Source organism: Balearica regulorum, chromosome 26 (genome assembly GCF_011004875.1).
Source record: "Balearica regulorum gibbericeps isolate bBalReg1 chromosome 26, bBalReg1.pri, whole genome shotgun sequence".
In the NCBI taxonomy this organism is placed as follows: Eukaryota; Metazoa; Chordata; class Aves; order Gruiformes; family Gruidae; genus Balearica; species Balearica regulorum.
In genome coordinates, this window is record NC_046209.1 from 464,418 (window position 1) to 483,513 (window position 19,096).

At 43.3% G+C, this 19,096-nt stretch overlaps 1 protein-coding gene across 4 annotated transcripts in view; it reads left to right on the forward strand.

Annotated features, from left to right (window-relative positions):
* The first annotated feature begins 242 nt into the window (after positions 1-242).
* Positions 243-19,096, forward strand: part of PTBP1 (polypyrimidine tract binding protein 1) — a 31,280-nt gene continuing 12,426 nt past the window's right edge. For 2 of the 4 annotated variants that reach the window (XM_075776675.1, XM_075776676.1), the window contains exons 1-5: positions 260-389; positions 4,612-4,642; positions 16,401-16,473; positions 17,448-17,620; positions 18,658-18,804. In XM_075776675.1, the coding sequence (XP_075632790.1) occupies positions 382-389; positions 4,612-4,642; positions 16,401-16,473; positions 17,448-17,620; positions 18,658-18,804 (432 nt within the window). In that variant the 5' untranslated portion in view covers positions 260-381. Of the gene's footprint in view, positions 390-1,656; positions 1,680-4,611; positions 4,643-16,400; positions 16,474-17,447; positions 17,621-18,657; positions 18,805-19,096 lie in introns of those variants that run through there. The other 2 variants (XM_075776677.1, XM_075776678.1) reach the window with 2 other exon arrangements.

Consider the following 19,096-nt stretch of genomic DNA (forward strand, 5'->3'; position numbering starts at 1 on the left):
TGCGGTTATCCCATGCCCTGCCCCCAATCAAGATGGTGGATCCGTGTGGCATTCCGGCATCCTTCCCGCTCTCAACATGGCTCCTCCCAGCCGTCTCCTTTCGCCTACCGAATCGCGCCGCGCACCGGCGCTTTGCACCGCCCCTCATCCCGCCTGCGGCCAATAGACTTCGAGAGGGGCGCCGAGGCGCCAACCCTCGGAGGCGGACAGTCTCCGCCCCTGCTATCAAGATGACATCTCTTGTAGCCAATGGGGTTTTGGCGCGGGTGAGGCGGGCCGGGCGGCGCCGCCATTTTGTGAGTCTATAACACGGAGCGGTTGGGTTCGTTCCTGCTATTCCGGCGCCTCCACTCCGTTCCCGACGGGTCTCCTCCGTGTGCAATGGACGGGTGAGTCCCCGCCGGCCCGGGCCTCGGCACGGGCGGCACCGGGCCGGGGGCCGGGGAGCAGCCTCGCCGGACCGTTCCTGGGGTGCGGAGGAGGGGGAGAAGGCGGCGGAGGTTCGGGACCCGCGCCGGGGGCTGGGGCGTTACCTGAGGGGGGGCGCCGAGGGTGCGGCCGGGCCGCCCGGCGGAGGTGAGGCGGGAGAAGGGAACGGGAGGGGGCGGCCGCCGGCGGTGTGTGCGTGTGTGGGGGGGTCTTCTGCGCGGGCCGCCCTCCCGGAGCCCCTGGACGCGTGGCGGGGGGGGGAGCGGGGCCCGGGGGCGGCCCCTGCTCTGCGGCCGCCGCCCCGACGCGGCGCCTCGTGCGGACCGTCCCCCGCGCGCGCTCCCGCTGCTGCCCCCTCCCCGCGCCCCGCCGGGGGGGAGTCGCCGCGTACCGGGGGTGGGTGTCTCGTCCTGTCCCCACAGGGATGGGCGGGGGGCGCGACCTTCGCGAGGGGCCCGGTAGGCTGCGGGCCGCGTGGGCGTGCGGCTGCGGCGGGGGGGGGGGGGGGGGGCGAGCACGGCGTGCCTCCGTGGCGGGCCGGCCCCGGGCGAGGGGGGAAGCGGGGTGCCGGGGTGCCGGCAGCGGGCGCACCTGGGGGGGGGGGGGGCGGGCCGCGCCCGGGGTTGGCAGCTGATTCCGGCCGGGCCTTGCTCCTATTGTCTGGCGCTTTCGCAAGCCGGGGGGGGTGTGCGTGTGTGTGTGTGTGTCTTGCTGGGTTTTCTTTTGTGAGTAGTTTTTCCGATCAGCGCAAGTTTTGCATCAGCTGCCGAGGCGCTGTGACGCCTCGCTGGAAGTGAGGTGGCCGCTGCGGTGGTACCTGAGCCGTAGGTGAAGCCGCGGGTGGGAGCGCGGGGCTCCTGCTCCCTCCTCTTCCCATTGTCCCGCTCCCAGCTCCCTCGAGATTCAACTTCCCTCCGTGCCTGGCTCGTGTCGTTTTTCTAGCGTGCAACATCTTTTGTCGTGGGCAGCATTGATTTCTCTTTAATCACCACCTCACCCCGTGTCTTGCTTCGGAAGTGTTTGCTTTAAAACTGACTTTTATCAAGGCGGCTCTGTCAGGAATGAGGTCTCCATATTTCTCTTGTCTCATATGGTGTATTTTTTTTAGTGGTCTGATTTTTGTTTCTTCTAGAGCGCAGTAGTTAAAATCCTTCTAAAGGCCTCCGAGTAAGCAGTTTGTTTTCCCAGAGCCCTAAGTATGGGAAGCCCAAATTAGTGCCGCCTCCTCCTCGGCTCGGAACACTAGTCTGGTGAGAATTAGGCGTAGTCACATGTCTGGTTTTTTACACACTAAAAGGTGGTGTCTCAGCGTTGTTTTCAGCTAAAAAAAAATAATTGTGTATCATCCTAATTTTTTACAGTCCAGGGTGCAGGTCAGGCTCTGCTTCTTTTAACAAGTTGCTCATCATGTTGAATGATATTTAAAATAAAAATCTTCAGCATGTGAGATCATACATTCTAATGGCAAAAAATCAGCTAGTTATCAGCTGTCTTCACTGTAGTTCCTAGGAAAGCTGACTTACTGTGTGTTAGAATAGTTGTTATTTTAAGGTAGGAATTTTAATGTAAGAGATGAGTCCTAATTACCCATTACCTTTTGAAGATCTTGGTGCGTGATCTGTTTATGCTGTGAAAGCTGTCCCTGATGAAACGTGGAAAGCTGCCTCTGAAGATGGTTTTACATTTGTGCCCAGCGTGCAGTGAGTGGCTTCTCTGGCTGCAGGCTGCTTCTGTAGCTGCCAAATACGTAGCTGTGCTTTTCAAGTGATCTCCTTTCAATAAGTTGGTTTGTTAAAATATGTAAGGAGTTCGTATGGGAAATGCTGCTTTGGAAAATGACCTAGAGGTTTCACTGGTGCTGCGTAATTTTTCCCCTTATTGCGTAGGAATTCTCCCATCCCATGTAAAAAATAATTTTTACAAAAGGCTCTATTGCCTGTTCTTTTGGAAATGAGAAAAGTTTTAATCTCCTACTGAAGGTTGACATAGGACAAGAGAATGAAGCTTAAGATATGGTAATTTATTGAGGGGGTGTGTGAACTGGAAGTACGTTGCATGTTTCTTGAATAAAAATTCTTAAATACTGTCGGTGCTCGTTTCATGTGGTATTTGTTATCAAATGGGTTACAGCAGTATTCCAGGAATCGATAATTCTTGGCGAATAAAACGGCTCTTCCCGTTGGATAATTTTAAATACTATCCCCTGTTAAGGCTACTTTATGTAAAACATTTCCTGTGTGTGAGGCCCACAGGAGGAACAGGAAGTAAGAGAAACTGCTCTGGGGCAAGTTTGAGAGTTTGGGAAACTTGGGAGATTCCTTCTTACTGTGCTTTGCTGGAAATAACTTTTTTAAGGTTATGAAAATCAGTGGGTTAATGTATGTATTTTAACTGAAGAAATGCGTACTCGTAATTTTAACAGAATGATTATGATTCTTTAAACTGGTGTGTGCAGATGGGTTTAATTAGTTCATTGCTGTTGGCCCTTAAAGTGCAGCACAACCCATCTGTCTTGGTTGGTGACCAGACACCGGGGGATTGCAAAGCCCAGCGTTCTCATACAGAGCGTTCTTTAAGTAGTTCCCTTGAAAAAAAGAAACTATCGCGTGGCTTCCTGGCAGCAGCCACTGGATCGGAGTGTAACTCCAGCTGTAAAGTGCTGGGTTATGATGACATGGCAGGTTGGTTTTGAAGAGGAAGTATGAGGAGCTGAGCTGGCTTCTGCTTGTGCTACGGCTTATTTGTGGAGCTGGGGAAACATGAATGACTTGATAAGATCGAGCAATATTTAATTCTCCGAAAATCATGAATTGTTGCAGGAGAGTAGGGAAGGAAGAACTAGTAAATGCAAGTTTTCTAGCGTTAAATCACTTTGTAGAATTGTTCTCGAGTACTTTAGATTTTGTACTGCTCTTTTAGGAATGACTGCCCTGCCTTCTGCTTCTCTGCCATGTTTCCTTACAGTTGCTGCAGGTCTGTTAGCCAGCCGCCTTTGGATCCTTTACTCTGAAATGATGGTCAGAAAGATAGGAGTTCAAATAGGCAGTGTTGCATATATATCAATGTAAAATACTCATTTCTACTCTGTTTTATGTTGCTGCTTTACAGTGGTTTGGAGTTTATTAAAAAAAAATACACTCTTCGGTGCAAGAGTATAAATGAAATCCTTAGGCTGTCTTCAGCACTCCCACAAAACCATAACATGTAGGTACTGTGATACTCTGGAAGATTACCCAGGTACAACATGCCAAGCTGTAGAGAAGTCGTTCTGATTCCATCAATGAAATGAGTTGCTCAAAGTAGATGTGTGTTGATACATAAAGTTCACTGCTGACAAGAGCTAGCATGAGGTGCTTGAGGTACAGCTAACACTATTTTTCATGTCGGTTAATCAAGAAGTCTCATTTTAGGAGGTTTAAGTGTATGTGATAGTTTCATTGCTTTTTTCTTCAGGTCTGTGTTGGGGAAAAATACTATTTGCTTTCCTAAGTAGAAGAGAATTGCCGGAGGAGTGTTGTGCAGAAGCGTACCCCGATCTGGGAGCTGCCCGGTTGCTCTGATTGTGCTCCAAGTCTGGCGCTGGTCTGGCTCCAGTGGGGTTAGCGTGGCTGGAGCTGACTGTAAGCCTGGCACAGCCCTGGGTTTGGCCGAGAGCAGCCCCTGCTCGGTGTGCTGTGTGCCGTCTGTCTCCGGTGCCACTGGAGCTCTGGTGTTAGTAGTTGCCACTATTGACCTGATAATTTCACTAGAGGTAGCTTCTTTACAGCCTAGCAGAGGTTACTCTTCTGAGTAGAGGACTATTAAGAATTGTGGAAGTGCATATTGGTGATGAAGTTGGTGCTTTTGCTCTTGGCTTAGAGGTGGTGTTTGGATCTCATCGCAGTCCCATGAAGAATGCTAGCCTGTTAACTCTGGGTTTTTCAGTCTTAGCCCCTGGGGTACCCTTGCAAAAAGAGAAAGTTCCACTATAGGAAGTGGGAGAGCTGCAGTTTTCTAGCACTGCTGGGTCTTGGGTCTCCACCATCACCATCTAATAATTTTTCTTTGTATGAACTGTCCTTGGCTCACTCGCAAAGACAACTGTGCACTTTGACTTGCTTTTTTCTTACTACTGTAAACTATGCTGGATATTTGTGGCAACCTATCTAACTTTTTTAATCCTTTTCTTTCTTTTTTCTACAGCATTGTCCAAGATATAACAGTTGGTACAAAGGTAGGCACTTCTCACTTTTTCTCTCTTTTTACACTGCTCAGCATCTGACCTAGTTTTAGCCTCACCAAATGTAGATCTTCGGCTTTAAAGGGTTATTTCTGGTACCATGTAAATTGGTTTTAACCAGAGGGTAATTTAGTTTCATGTGCATTTAAAACTTTTATTATGGCTCAGCATTCAGCTCTTGGCATTTGGACATTGATTATCAACTGTCAGAAAAGAACTTTATTGCATTTAGAAACAACCTTTTCCCCTACGAAAATGTCAAGCTGTGCTTGTTGTTTGTGTGCTAGACAATGCTTCTCAATGGAGAAATTGGTCCTTTGACAACTTTATTTCCATTGTTTATGTGAATTCCTGTTCAGTTATATGTCAAAAATCCTTCTGCCACAAAAAATTGAGTGTGTAGCTGTTGATTTTTATCTCTTGTGAGTACAGTAAATATGACCTTTACCCTTCTAGTCTCAGATTTTCAAAGTGCAGACTTAGCCCTGAAACTCAAAGTGCTGACAGGAGCCTCCTTATCTGCCGTGTGTGGTAATGGGCTGTTGTGTTCACAGGATAAAAGCTCATTCCTGTGAAATGTTAAACTGGAATGTGCAGGATAGACTGGTGGTCCTTCACGTATTAAAGGTTTCTCATTTTACTTCGTGAACACTGTAGCTACTGCTCTGCGATCAGGATTATAGTAAGTTCAGCCCTGCGGGTTCTTTTTATTAGATAGCGTATGTGTGAACATTGGCCCTCAAAGTAGTAATCTGACAGCTTTTTTTAATGGCCTGAATTTGGTGTTGTTAATGTCTTAATTATTAACAAAGAAATGGAGTTGCATGTGGCAACTTGAACAGGCTGGTGAAGTGATGCAGTGTGTGATAGGGCTAATCTGAAGCAGAGCTGAGCTTGTGTAGTGTGAGCTCTGTTAGGTCTATGTAAGTGAAGTAGGAGCATTAGAGAGAATTTGCTCCTAGACAGCAAATAGATTTTGTATTTGAAAGTACAAAATTAGATGTGGCTGCTGTTAAGCATAGGCATGTTTGTTAGTGCTCAAGGGTTTCTGAGAAGCATTGAACACATGAAGGGGTTCTATTTCATGGCTGTAGGGGTAAGGTTATTCTAACTCCTCCAAATACGAGGATCTGAAATTTGAATTAACAGTAGTGCTATGATAGCATCTAGTTTGAGAATGCAATCTACTGCAAGGAGTTCAGTTTGCCATCAGAGGAGGAGGAAAGGCTTGAGCCTGGACAACAAGATTGGTTAATAGTTCATAGCCATTATAAAAGGTGGACTAAGTCATCCCTTGACTGCTGTAGAGCAGTTTGAGACAACATGTTCTAGAAAACTGATTAATCTAGGTAAAAGTCCCCTCAGTTGGTTTTAACAATGTGTAATTTGCAGCTTCAGGTTTCTGCAGCTTTAAGAAGTGGTTTTACATAACTAAACTTGACGAGGAAGCTTCTGAAACTGTAATTGTAGTACTCAGAATGTTGAAAAGCTTTGGGATGTGACATGGTGTGCCTCATCGCTCCCATCTGCAGAGTGATGCAGTTGCTAGTGCAGTACAGCCAGATGTCCAAAGTGGGGACTGGGAGTACAGGACGGCACTGTAGCCATGATGATGCCGGTTGTACCGTGGGGTGGGGAGTGGTGAGACAAAAGCCTGCGCCAGAAATGAGGTTTCTTGTCAAGTCAGACAAGGCAGCTTTTGGGAAAGTTGAATAAAAATGTAAAGAGTGGCAGAAGCGAAAAGGAGTGTTGAATCATCTGGATAAAGGTAAGTCTTAAAATTCTTTTTGACATAGCCATGTTACCTGATTATATTTAAGACATTAAATATGCCACTGTAGAGCATGTAATAGAAGTACATTCTTTAACGTTATGGTGTGACATGTATAACATGTCATGGATTTGCTTAGGTAAGTTAGAATCCTGTTAGTGCACAGCTAGGAACCAAGTGAAGGCTTCTCTTGTGCCTGCGTCCTCTACATGGCTGTGTGCAGGTCAGCCATGTCCAGGCAGTTCCCCATACTCTGCTTCTGTACTACTTAAGATCCTCTGACTGCAGGACTCTTGCATGGAGAGAGGTATTGGCATCTCTGTTTCAAAAAGCTGTGTAATCAAATCATGTATCAATTGCTTCTTAAAATCCTTACCTCTGGTAAGTGTAAAACGTCATTGGCTGCAGCTCTTCTGAAATTTTGCTGTTGCTTTTGTGTGCTGCTTCCATGTTGATCTACCCTCTGGTTTGCCAGTAAGTAGTTTGAAGGGGCTGCAGAAGTGCCTGTAACATCACAGAAGCATTTCAGTGTTGTCTTTGCTGAAATAACTGCAGTGATAAAACTGTTCATCCATCAGCATTTGTTTGATCCCTGGGGCATCACTGAAATCACTTCAAGGATTAACTGACTCCCCCCCCTTCAGAAGCAGATGTTCTTTATAATTGCTTGGTAACTTAAAATAATGCTGTGGAACTGTAGTTTTGTGATCTATGGACTTTATAAAACATTCATAGAAACAAGATTCAGGTGGAGATAGAACTACTTTGTTAGTGTCTGTTCTGAAAACTGTGCTCACAAGAGAGCTTGCTGGCCAAGCTTCTAAATTAGACATGAAAATTTGAGCTGGAAAACTGTTTTTAATCTGAGGTGTAAACTTATATATTCTTGCTGTGTATGTACAAAGAAGGCAGGAATGTCCAGTTTGTTCACGTATTAGAAAATTACAATCCCTGAAAACCATCAGCTCTTGCCATGCGTCAGGCAGTATGTGACTGAGACACCAATAGACCTTTTCACTGTTTTTGACTGGAATGTCCCAAAGCTGGAGAACTCTCAGGCAAGGAGGAAAAGTGCCTGTAACTTAAAATACTGCTGAGTGAACTGTCAGAGAGAACTTAGTGGCCTCTTGGTTGCCTTCCTGATTTAAGTGTTCCCGGTTGCAGAGTCTGAAGAGAGAGAGAGACTTTGAAATTGAGGACTGTGAAAGATGTATTGGTTTGCTCTACTTTATAGATTTTTTTTTTTAAAGGCAGGGTGCTGGCTTTTTTAGGATTTTTCTCACATCCTTAATTTGCATATTCAGGGTACTCACATCTGCCTCTATGAATCATTCTGAGGTCTTTGTTATATTTAGATTCTGTAACTTAAGGAGTCCCCAGATGTTCTCATGGCTTACTACTTGAGTGCTGTACTGTACTGCCTGATACTCTTGTTTTAATCAGGGTGATAATTGTAGTAGCCATTCCAGGGCTTCATGTATAGCCTAGTCTGTAGGCCCTTCAGTTCAAAGTGTGAATTTGTTTAGGAAGCTCATTATGATTCTGGTATGGGGCTCTTGATGCACAGCCTTCTGGAATGTCCTGCAGATTAGAAACACATGATTTAAGACTTATTTCTTCCCATAATTTCATTGCTGTCTGAAGGGGAAGGAAGTATGGCCTTAAGATGGAGGCACTGTACTTGAACTCTGAGGTACTGGGTCTGACCGCTGCAGTTGCCTCTAAGTAATTTGATCAAGATCATTCTCTGTATCTCCTTTCCCTTTCTTTAATTTGCCTAGATATCAGTATCTCTTTAGGCTGTAATGGTCTCTGAGCAGGACTGACCTACTAGAATATGAACTATGATAGATCATTTTTAAGTAAAACTTCAGTGATTGAAAAAGTCTCTGAATAGTTTAGGTGCTGAACAATCTTGTAGTTTCTTGGTTGAGCTCTTCCTGAAAAAACTATGCTTCCAGAAACAAAAAGTACACTTCTGTGGCATTTGAGAAGTTAATTTTTAAAACGGGGATTGCTAGAGTGTGATACAGGCTGCCTGCATAGAAGTGATTTGTGATCAAGCCAGGATCTTTGCCATGGGAACAGTAATTATGGCTTCAGGCAGCAGGCCAAGAATGTTGTGAGGAAATTCCAGTCCCCTCCTATGGCTTTAGTTAGAGGCTGCAACAAGCTGGTGCTTGTGGGCTCTGTAACAGGCATGATCACCCGTGTCAGGCACATGTTGAGCGATGTACCTGGATGTAGTGTCTTTGGTGAGCAGCATGTCTGCTGGACTGGGTAACCAGCTTGATGTAATCTGTGCTAGTGTTGCACACTGGTTTTGTGCACCTGTGTCTTCAATTTATAGATAACCATCCTTTGTGGGGCAATCAGTAAGCCCTCTCATTGGGTTATGAAAACTGCTCTAATCTGAAGTTTAACAGGAATTTAAGCTATTGGTAGAAGCACAGATGCTAAGCAAGATTGCTGCCACAGGCTTATTGGCTATTAGATCTGTTTGAAGCAGTTTCTCCATTGCATCTAAAGCAATTTTTTGTGTGGAAGCTAGCTCAAATTACTTGCACTTGGAAGGGAAACAAGCTGTGACCCCTGTTGTGGGGAAGATGAAATTGTGTGGGACTTCCTACAAAATTATTGGTTAATTAAGATGATTGTAGAAAATACTCTATTTTAACCTCGGGCCTACATTGCCCTCAATCTGTGATGATTTAAAAAAAACAGCAAAATACTTGGAGACACTTGAATTCATTCAACTTTATCTTTTTAATCCCACAAGTGTAGTGATAGACTCTGTTCTCTGAGTCACTGACATCAATTTCAAGTATTGTGGAACTAGAAAATGGAGATGTGCTGTTGCCATGTCTGATGTCATCTCACACTAGCTAGAAGAGTAAGCACTATTTAATTTCAAATTTGATGTGCTTCTGGTACAGCTGTCTTTCAAGTTCATATGAAAACTTGTTGAATACTGTGCTTAGTTCAGCAAGTGTGTTTTGGTAATCCCAGTGTAATGATTGCTCGGTGTTTGCCAAAGCAGATTGTCGTTATTACACAACTGCAATTTAGATGAGATTGAATTAGCGTGGGGTTCCTTCTAAACCTGCATGATCAATTTGCCCTTTTACGGATTTGTTCTTTCATGAGTTCCAGTTTCCTCAAGTGACTCATCCAGCAGTATTTCTTTCTGATAGTGTTTGTATTAAGCTTTACTAAGGACCTCTCTGCTCCTCTGTGATGATTTAAAAAGCTCCAGGTTGAGGACTAGTTAAGTCTCAGTTTGGGATCAGTGTACCATAACGCCTGGGTGTGTGCTGCCCTACAAAGCCAGAATGACTGCATTACTGCAGTACTTGGTGCTTAGGAATTTGGGGCCATTTAAAATGGCCACACCTTTTATTTGCTCAAAGGGCAGGTTTGTTTCATAGGGTGTCTCCATAGTAGCAAAGACAGAGAAAGAAAGTCAGGGAGGGGCTGATGAGATGAGTGGGTTGAGGATCCGGCTTCGCTCTAAAGCCAGCGTATGCTTGAGCTTGTAATGCATCTTATTGCAGAATCTCATGTGGGGTTGTGTGAGCAATTGTTTCAGTGCAACACTTCAGTTTCTAGTGTCGTTTAGGAACTCAAAAATCTATCTGTATACTACAGAAATAGTACCAGCTATTGCGGCAGTACGCATGGTAGGAAAATCATTTTCCAATGCACTAAATTCTTTACAATGCTTTGACCAAGTAATCTAGTTCTGAAGATGCTGACGGTGCCTGCGTACCCAGTGTGCTATTGTGAATCTTGGTGGGAAGTTGACCATGCTGACCCTCTTGTAAAGGTATTGGGCTAAATCTTATCCAGACAAGAGTGAGACTGTAACAATTTAAAAGCCTTAAGTGGTAGGTGATGGGTGTTTGCTGGTCCCTGCTGAAGAGAGCGTAGTTCAAAAAAACTGGGCCTGTCAGGTAAGCTAGTGCCTCCACCACAGATTCATTACCTCAATGTGACATGCTGGCTACTGGGTTGGACTTGATACATGCTATAGGGTGCAGTGAGCAATGTGGTGAACTAAAATGATTTCTCCCCCCACCTGCTGTCTGATCGTATTGTAAATTGTGCCTTAAGCAGGACGCAATGGAGGGGTGAGTGACACAGCTTGCACTGGCTCGGCAGCCCCTTGGACGCTTCAGGATCTTGAAGTTGTTTTGTGTTGAACTCAGCTTTCCAACTTTACTAGGGCTGAAGGAGGATGCGGTTGTGTTGTGTGTGCTTCAGAGATTTTTTTCCCCACAAAAAAATTGACTCTGGTTTTCTGTTTGTGACCCAAATTGGAATGTTTTTCACACTAAATGACTAAAGAGTGTTGGAGACAGGAGAGGAGAAGAGGGATGTGTGGGGGAGCCTTGCTGGAAGTGAGTCTTCTGTGGAAGGCAAGGAAAACTGGCACCCTTCTTCCTAGTAGTTTAAATTTAGTTCCAGTCTGAGCTCTTGAATCTCTCAGCAAAAAATGTTGGAATGTAACATGAGTGTGAATGATGATGTCATCAGACTGGATTTCTCTATTAGTTTCTTCACAAAGCGAACTGAAGTATTGGAGTACATTCTTCCATCCCTCTGGGACTGAACTCGTACAGAGCCCTTGCAGCCTACTTCAGAGACGCTCCATTCTTTCTGTGCTCAAAAATTTTTTTGCTTCTTTCATCACAGCAAAGGGTTTGTGTGAGCTTCTCAATGATATGTGTGTCATTTTGTGTGCAAGATATTATGGTGGACTTTTACTGGGTCCAAAATCTTCTGACAAATGTAGGGAAAGTGGAGTAGATGAGCGATGCTTGTGTGCTTTGGCCAGGCAGTTACAAGACTTCTGGGGGGGGTTTAATTTGAACTGAAGAAAGGGAGACCAAGGACTTGTAACAGCACAGATATTTTTTTCTTGGTTTACTTTGAGGGGGATTTTCCAGGTGGAGCTGTGTTACCTGCTTTGCTTTTTGTACATACATGTTAGCTGATGGCCTGTATCCTCACAAAAAATCTTTCTTTTCCCTCACAGGGAGGAGGGATTCTGCCATCCTTAGTCTGTTCAAAAATTTAGAGCAGTGTAAGGTGCTCCATATCCAAAGGCAGGGAATGCTGCTGCTATCTAGGACTTCTCAGTGAGCCAGGGAAGAAACAGTGTTTGTAGATCTTGGGCTTGGCTAGCCTGTAGCTCGCTGGCCTTTCTAGTCATTGTTCTATCCCTTCCATATGCCCCATCTTTTTGCCATTGCTTTAATTTTGCTTTCTGCCTGTAACACTTGTTGCACTTCAAGTTGATTGTTAACTGTTTGTCTTGAAATTAATATTTTTATGGTCATTTAGCTTGTTTTTGTTTCTAGCCTTTTGCACAGGCAGAATGCAATTGATTTGCTGTAATCCATTTAAAATAAGTGACTTGATCTTAAGTAGATAAAGGATTATATAGGGCAGCTGAGAATTTCTGTAGTGGGTGTGCTGGTAGAAGCTGAGAGAATCTCTGGCTTCATTCTGAACTGTGGTAAAATTCTTGTAAAATCCTAGGGAAAATAAGACAATGTATAGTTTTCATGTGAATTAGCAGTTGCTTTTTAAGCTGTGAAAGCCTAGATTAATTCAAAATTCTTAGAACTTATTTGTTAAAACTTTATAGGGAAAAAAGGCTTAGAATTTGGAGGGTGCTGAAAAAGATAACTTGGAAAAATATGAAATATTAGAATTCTACCTTGTGGCAGACTTCCTTTCTCTAATTCAGGAAGGGAAAGAAAGCAGCATTGATAGTAAGACTATGAAGCATGGGTGTTTTATTAAATTAATGCAGCTTGAGCAGCAGACCTTTTGTAGCCAGGAGTGTCACAGACAAAAGGAGGCTGCTGTCATAGAAACGCTCCCAGGCAGTGTTTTACCTGGTGGGTAGTAGGCATGCTGACTGGTGATTTTGGCGGTACACACAGCCGTACCCTGGCCTAGGTAAGATTTGGCAGTGTAACTTCAGAAGTGGTATGTGTCTTCTATAAACAGGAAGAGGAGATTTGTTAGTTCAAATGAAGAATTTTTTATAGAGCAGTGTTACTGCTAGCACACTGTTGCTTCTGTTAATCTTGTCATAAAAATACCAGCTGCAAAAGAATTAGCTAAACAGAAATGTTGCAATAACTAATGCCTCTTGTGAGCAGGGTTGTGAACTTCAGGATCTGATGAGCTGTCTGGAAGGAAGTGCTGCACAGCTGGGCCTCCCCATGGCAGGCAGAGAGGAAAATGGGTAGAAAAGCTGTGTTGTGGGTTGAGGCTGACGAGCAGCTGAGCACCCACATGGCCATTTGCTCAGCACCTCCCCTTCTCTGGGTTTGCACAGTTTTAAACTTAAATCAATGGCTGTTGTACTGGCTTTTCTGATAGAATTTGAAATACCTGATGGATATGTTGCTGGTGAGAAGCTCTTCTAAACCTTTTAAAACAACCAGGCTTGCTTTGGTTCCTCTGGCTCTGCTGAATTAGGATACTTGGTATGGAGCATTTGAATTTATAACGTGGTTTTAAAGCTTATTCATAATTTCTTACATACACAGAAAGACATAAGAGTCTGGAGAAGACTGTGGCAGTCACTGCAGGTTTAAGGACAGGCAATAGGTAACAGGCTCCTGCTGAAGTTTCCAATACTGAATGCAGATTAACAGAGTGCTTGCTTTCAGTTTGCCTTGGGTTAGGTCATTCCAAAAAGCAGCTGTCAGTAGAGATTTCCTGTGGTTATCAGAGATCAGCTTCACCAGGAATGGAGGAGGAGCAAGCACTGATGAAAGGTGGTAGTTGATGTTGGAGGAAGCTTGCCAGCCCTGCTCTGTACCCGTGTGAGGATGGCAGCACTGCAGAACCAGTGTAACTCCTCAGGGTGTGGGGTGTGCTCCTTCTCGGTTTGTACTTTAAAGCTGTTCTTTTAAAGGGAGTCTGCGTGGAATAATTTTGATATAACTGTACAGTACTATGTATGTACTGTCTGTAAACTTCCTTGTGTTAGAGAAAAGACCTTGGAATAATTGTAGTTTTCCCACTGCTGCAGTCTTCCTCTTCGTTTGCATGTACTTCCAGCTGGGAAGCGTACAAATTGACTGCTGCTGCTTTTGATGTTGAACAATCATCCCCCTCTGCCTCCTGGCTCTGGTCACAGCGGGCAGCATAGATGTCTCCAAGATAAGGGGGGAGTGGACTTGAAATTGCTCTTTCATTAAAGAAACATTGACATGTGGAAACCAGCAGCAATGAGCATGCCTTGTCAAAGTGTCCTGCAAGTAAATTTTCAAATATGTGAGAAAATGTTTATTTTAAACAAGCCATTAGGAAAGTTGAATTCAGGGAATTTAAATTCTTTCCATAATAGTATAAATGTTTGTTTTTCCAGTTTATAGTTTCCTAGTGTTGCTTCCATGAGAGCCAAATATGTGGCTTGTTCTCCTGGTGTTTCCACGATGGATCACAAGGGCTGCCCGGGTGTGCTTGCACGGATGCATTGATTTGTACTGGGAGTGCTGCATGTTCAGAAATTTCCAAGTTGTTCTTTAAGAACATTTTTTTAAAAAGCTAAGGGCCCATTAGGGCCTGATGCAAGGAGTTTCATGAGGCCAGTAAACTCATGCCTGTGTTGGTGGGGCTTTTGTTTGCTGGTGCATGGTTCTTGTAAACAGCTGCTGCAGAATGTAAAGCTGTAACTGTAGCATTTGCAGCAGTTCAGGCATAAGAGTGTTTTACAGTAAACTGGATTTTTCTAGCCTTAGAATTGTGCATTAATTTGAGTCATCAAAAGGATGGGATCACAGTCTAATAGCCTCCCAGACTTGCTTGCCTCTCACTGTACTCAGGAACCCAAGTGCTAATTAGAAGGGTTGTTAAAAGGCTTATTCCTAATTATTACACCCTGTTAGAAGAAGGACACCTTGCTGGATGCCCACAGCTGTTGTGGAACCTGGTCAGTGCTCGCAAGGTGACCAGCGGCAGCACATGAACCGTGGTTTTTGGAACCTGGCCTAATTTCTCAGATTCAGGACATCAAAGTCCTTGAGCCTGTCTTTGAAGAGCTAGCAGTGAGTAGTCAAACAAGAAATTCAAGATTGGGGCGGGGGGGGGGGTGAGAAGAAAAAGTCAAAACCTGTGTCTGATTCGGTGTTCTGGGGCTTCTCGAGTGACCTACTTTTGCAACCTGTTTGGGGAAGTGAGCAGAGAGCTTTTGTTATGCGAAGATACAGTTTCTGCAGGTGCCACCAGATATAGGGCATGGTGGATGATAGAGTTTCTGGTGGCCACAGTGTGAAGCAGGGTATGTTTCCATTGAGATGGGTGGGAGTTGGCCAAGGCAGGGATGAGCTCTTTTCTTCTGTTAATGAAAGAAAGCCTTTTAGTTGGTATTTCTTTGTCAGAGTAATGCGGAAAATTATGAGAAAATGCTTTTATATGTTAGATTTATATTACCATGTTTTCTCACAGTTTACAATGGGATTTGAAGTCGTCTGTCACTTGTTTGAAATTACGCCATACTGATTTTAAGCTGTATTATGTATAAGTATAGATTGTGCTAAGATGCAATTTGTAGTCTTGTCTGCTTTTTGCCTTAGTGTTTTTCATACCTCCTACTTGGGTTAGACTAGACTTGGTCAGTTGAGCTAATTTGGGTGACTTTACAGGGAATGCTGTAATGGATTGAAACACATACATTGCATGCAGTAATCTGTTCCATAGGTCTGTTAGCTTCATTTGCAGGGAACCGAGAAGTGCTGGGCTCCTGCAATTTAATAACTTGTGTGTATAGATGGAACTATACCTACACTCTAGAATAAATGCATTTCTGTAATTCTACAAGAGCAGTTTGTTTAGGTAGTCAAATTCTAGTAGGAACAGCTCATTTTAGAATTTGTCAAATGTTTTCGTCCTCCATAGAGTTGAAACACATGGTGCTGCAGTAAGAAAAATCCAAGAATCAAGATGTTGGGATGTGCTGTGCTACTCACAGCTGCTTGTTTTGAAAGTAGCTGTGTTGGCTTTAATGTAGAACAACTCTGAGTGTGAAAAGCAATAGAGGATGGGATTGCAAAGATTTTGTACTGGTGATACTTGGGTTCCTCTGCTTCAGAATACTAGTCTGTCTTTTGACTTGACTGTGCTTACTGAGACTTTATGCTGTTGTCCTAGAAGCTGTTGCTGCTGTTCTGGGGATTGTGGCTAGAAAACAACAAACCAGTGATCAGACTATTGTACTAGAATCCAAATTGTTATATGTGGACCTATTTCTGTGGTAAAATTTGAAAAGTAGCTTTTTGCTGGTAGCTTTACTTTCCTGATCTGCCCTTTTTTGGGGTAGGGAAGGGAAGAGATCCATTTCTTTCAGGTCTCAATTTCTTCAAGTTGCATCTTCTGCTTGTAGCTGGAAAATACACATCTTTGGTTCATAACTGCCAGGTCATGCACTAACAGTTTTGGCCAGCTTCTGATAACTTGTCTTTTGCTTAAGACTTCCTTACTCCTGGTAATGCACAATAAAATAATCTCTGTCCTCGTGATAAATGAATGCTAGGAGGGCCTATCTGTTTTGCTCTTCCCAATCAACTACAGTGCTGTTCTAGCTTAACCTAAAAGAATGAAAATCTTGTCCAATATGAGTAGTCAGAAGTCTGGTTTGTTAGATACAATAGGAAAATGTGAGTATCAATGTACAATGCTGAATTTGGTGGCCTCAGACAATTCAGCAGTGCTTCATCTCCTAAAATTCCTAATGCTTAGCTGAAGAGAGATATTGGATAGTGCTACTCAATTACTAAACTGGATCTTACTTATATTTAATTTATGATGGAGGTGAGGTTCACTGTCCACTGTCAGTATATTTTCACTTACACTTCTGTTCAGCTTCTCTACACCTTAATCTCAATTGTTCTGCTTTAGGAGTACCTGAATAGAGTAAAAATGCTGTCAGTTTACCTTTCATCTTTTCTTTTCCAGCGGGGATCTGACGAGCTTTTCTCTACTTGTGTTACTAACGGACCCTTTATCATGAGCAGCAACTCTTCTGCAGGTAATATTGCCTATAAAAAAAGAATAGCAATTGATAAGTAGTATTTGCAATACAAGGACATTTGTTTTCCCCCATTTAGTCTTAATTTTAAAATATCTTCATTTTTAGTACTTATTAGGCCCTCTGTAGGACAGTGTTGAATAATACTGAACTTTTGCCCTATACTACTAAAAGGTTAGCAGACTGAATAAAATTGTTGCAGGGCAGTTGCTAAAATGATTTTACAGAATTAGAATGTGCAAGTTTTGCTGTAAACTGTTACACTTAAAGCACAATTATATTTCATGTAGGGTTATTTTGGCTCTAAGTAGTATTTTGCTGCTATTTGGGAGTCTTACACCATCTAGAGGTTAGTGATCCCACCCAAGACAGTATCCTTGGGTGCTCAGACCAGAATTTTGCCTTCTGTGCTTGTTGGTGCCTTGAATTGTCTGTCTGAGCTACCACTGTCTTGAGTGCCTTCATCTTCTGCCTGTGACCTCCCTGCCAGACTGTGTCAGATTGTGTCTTTGGAGGTGTGCTGCTGACAGTCTTTGCCATATGTATAATCCAGCTGATCTAAAATTATGGTTTGGTTCATATTTGTTTTAACATCACTTGTTTAAGATGTCCCCTTCAAACTGCTTTGTTGCCAAGAATACCTGTCAAAGTGAACAGGAATAAAGCAGCAATCTAGAATTAGTGGCTCAGACCAGCACAAGGTAGAAATGCGGGTGGGTGTGTGCTGTAAAATGGCCACTGGAGAGTTGATTCCATTGCTGTGGCATTCAGCTACGTCACTGGCATCATGTAACTTGAAAAAAAATTAGTAAAACCATGTGTTCTTCAGACTCTAGTTAAATGAGACTATGGAGTGAGTTTCTCTGTAGTAGAGGGTAATAACTGGATGGGGAGCACAGGCCATATGTCAGAGGTGGTAAGTGTGTGCATGCTCTTTCCAACCCACTCTAAGCAGTGACTCTTGCTTTTTACAGCTAATGGAAACGACAGCAAAAAATTCAAGGGTGATAGTAGAAGTGCTGGGGTCCCATCCCGAGTAATCCATGTCCGTAAGCTCCCCAGTGATGTCACGGAGGCAGAGGTCATTTCTTTGGGCTTACCTTTTGGCAAGGTCACCAATCTTCTCATGTTGAAAGGAAAAAATCAGGTATTGTCTCTGTAATTGAAAACAGGGATTATGTGAAAGGCTTGATGAGTTTGTCATCAGTAAACCAGATCCAAGTTGTTTAAACAACTGTCATGTATTAGGAGTCAATAACTTCTGCATACTATTATTTTATGTTTCCATGACTGTCCGATGAGCTGTAGAAAATACTATTTTCAGACTGTGGAAGGAGCTAAGTCCATAATTATAGGTTGTCACTTATAATTAGCATTACGCTTGGTTTTTAAATTACAGACCAGGTAAATTATTTGGACAGCAATGACATGAGTCGGCCTCTTTCACTCAAGCTGGCTTGACAGTTGAGTAACCACCAGTGTAACTTTGCATATTAAGGACCCCTTTACAAATGCAATGAATTAGCTGGGTAAAGCTAAAACACTCTTGGGTAATGCAGAAGGTGTGCACTAATTTGGTAACTAAAATTGTCTTACAAATTAAGGACTAAAAAAGCAAGCCAACTTTAATCATCGCTTAAAATACTAAGTCTTTAATCTTAATTATGAAAATGTGCCTCTGATATTGCATGGTGTGATTATATGTAAGTACTTAATGTAATGACTTGCTACAATCCCTTGTTTCTGTTTTGAAGTAGAGAAGACCATAAAGACACAGAACAGTGAGTGGGCTTATTGCTCTGTAGAGACGTATGGAAAGCTGCTTATTATATTAAGTGTTGAGAATCTGGATCATTGCTGTATTTTTGTGTTCTTGCAGAAACTTCTGTCATTGCCAGTTTCCTAAATATACATAACATGGAGATCTTTGGGTGAGACTGAAATAGTACATTAAATCAGTCTAGATAGTGAAGATCCTCACTTGTTCTATGTACAGTTGATTCTTAATTCCACATGCAAAAACTTGTGTGTAAATGCAGTTGTGAAAATCAAATGTTGAGTTACAATTTGACTGGAAGTTCCTCCTAAAGTTCAGTCGTGTAATGCCGTTGTTGAGTGTTAATGCTGTCTCCTAGTGTGAGCCACTTTGATAATGTGTCAATGTTGGATTTGACTTTTACGCAGGCTTTCATAGAAATGAATACGGAGGAGGCAGCCAACACCATGGTAAACTACTACACCACAGTCACTCCAGTCCTTCGAAGCCAGCCTATCTATATTCAGTTCTCCAACCACAAGGAGCTTAAGACAGACAACTCTCCAAACCAAGCAGTTAGTTTTTGTTCTTTACATCGTCATACTGGTGGGAGGGACAGATGCTTCTCTGCTGCTGTTTTGATTTGTGCTGCTGGTGTAGGCCTGGGAGGGTTTTCAGATTTGGTGGAACTATCAGTGCTAAATGGAGCACACTAGCTTATGGAATAAGGACTCCTAGAATAGCTTCCATCCAAAGTCTCAGCAGACTGTTAAATGAGCTGCTAAAGCTGCCTTAATTTCAGGGGAAGGGGATGTATAGTGAATGTGAGATCATGAGAAGTGGTGTTTTAGCATTCTTTAGTTAGAA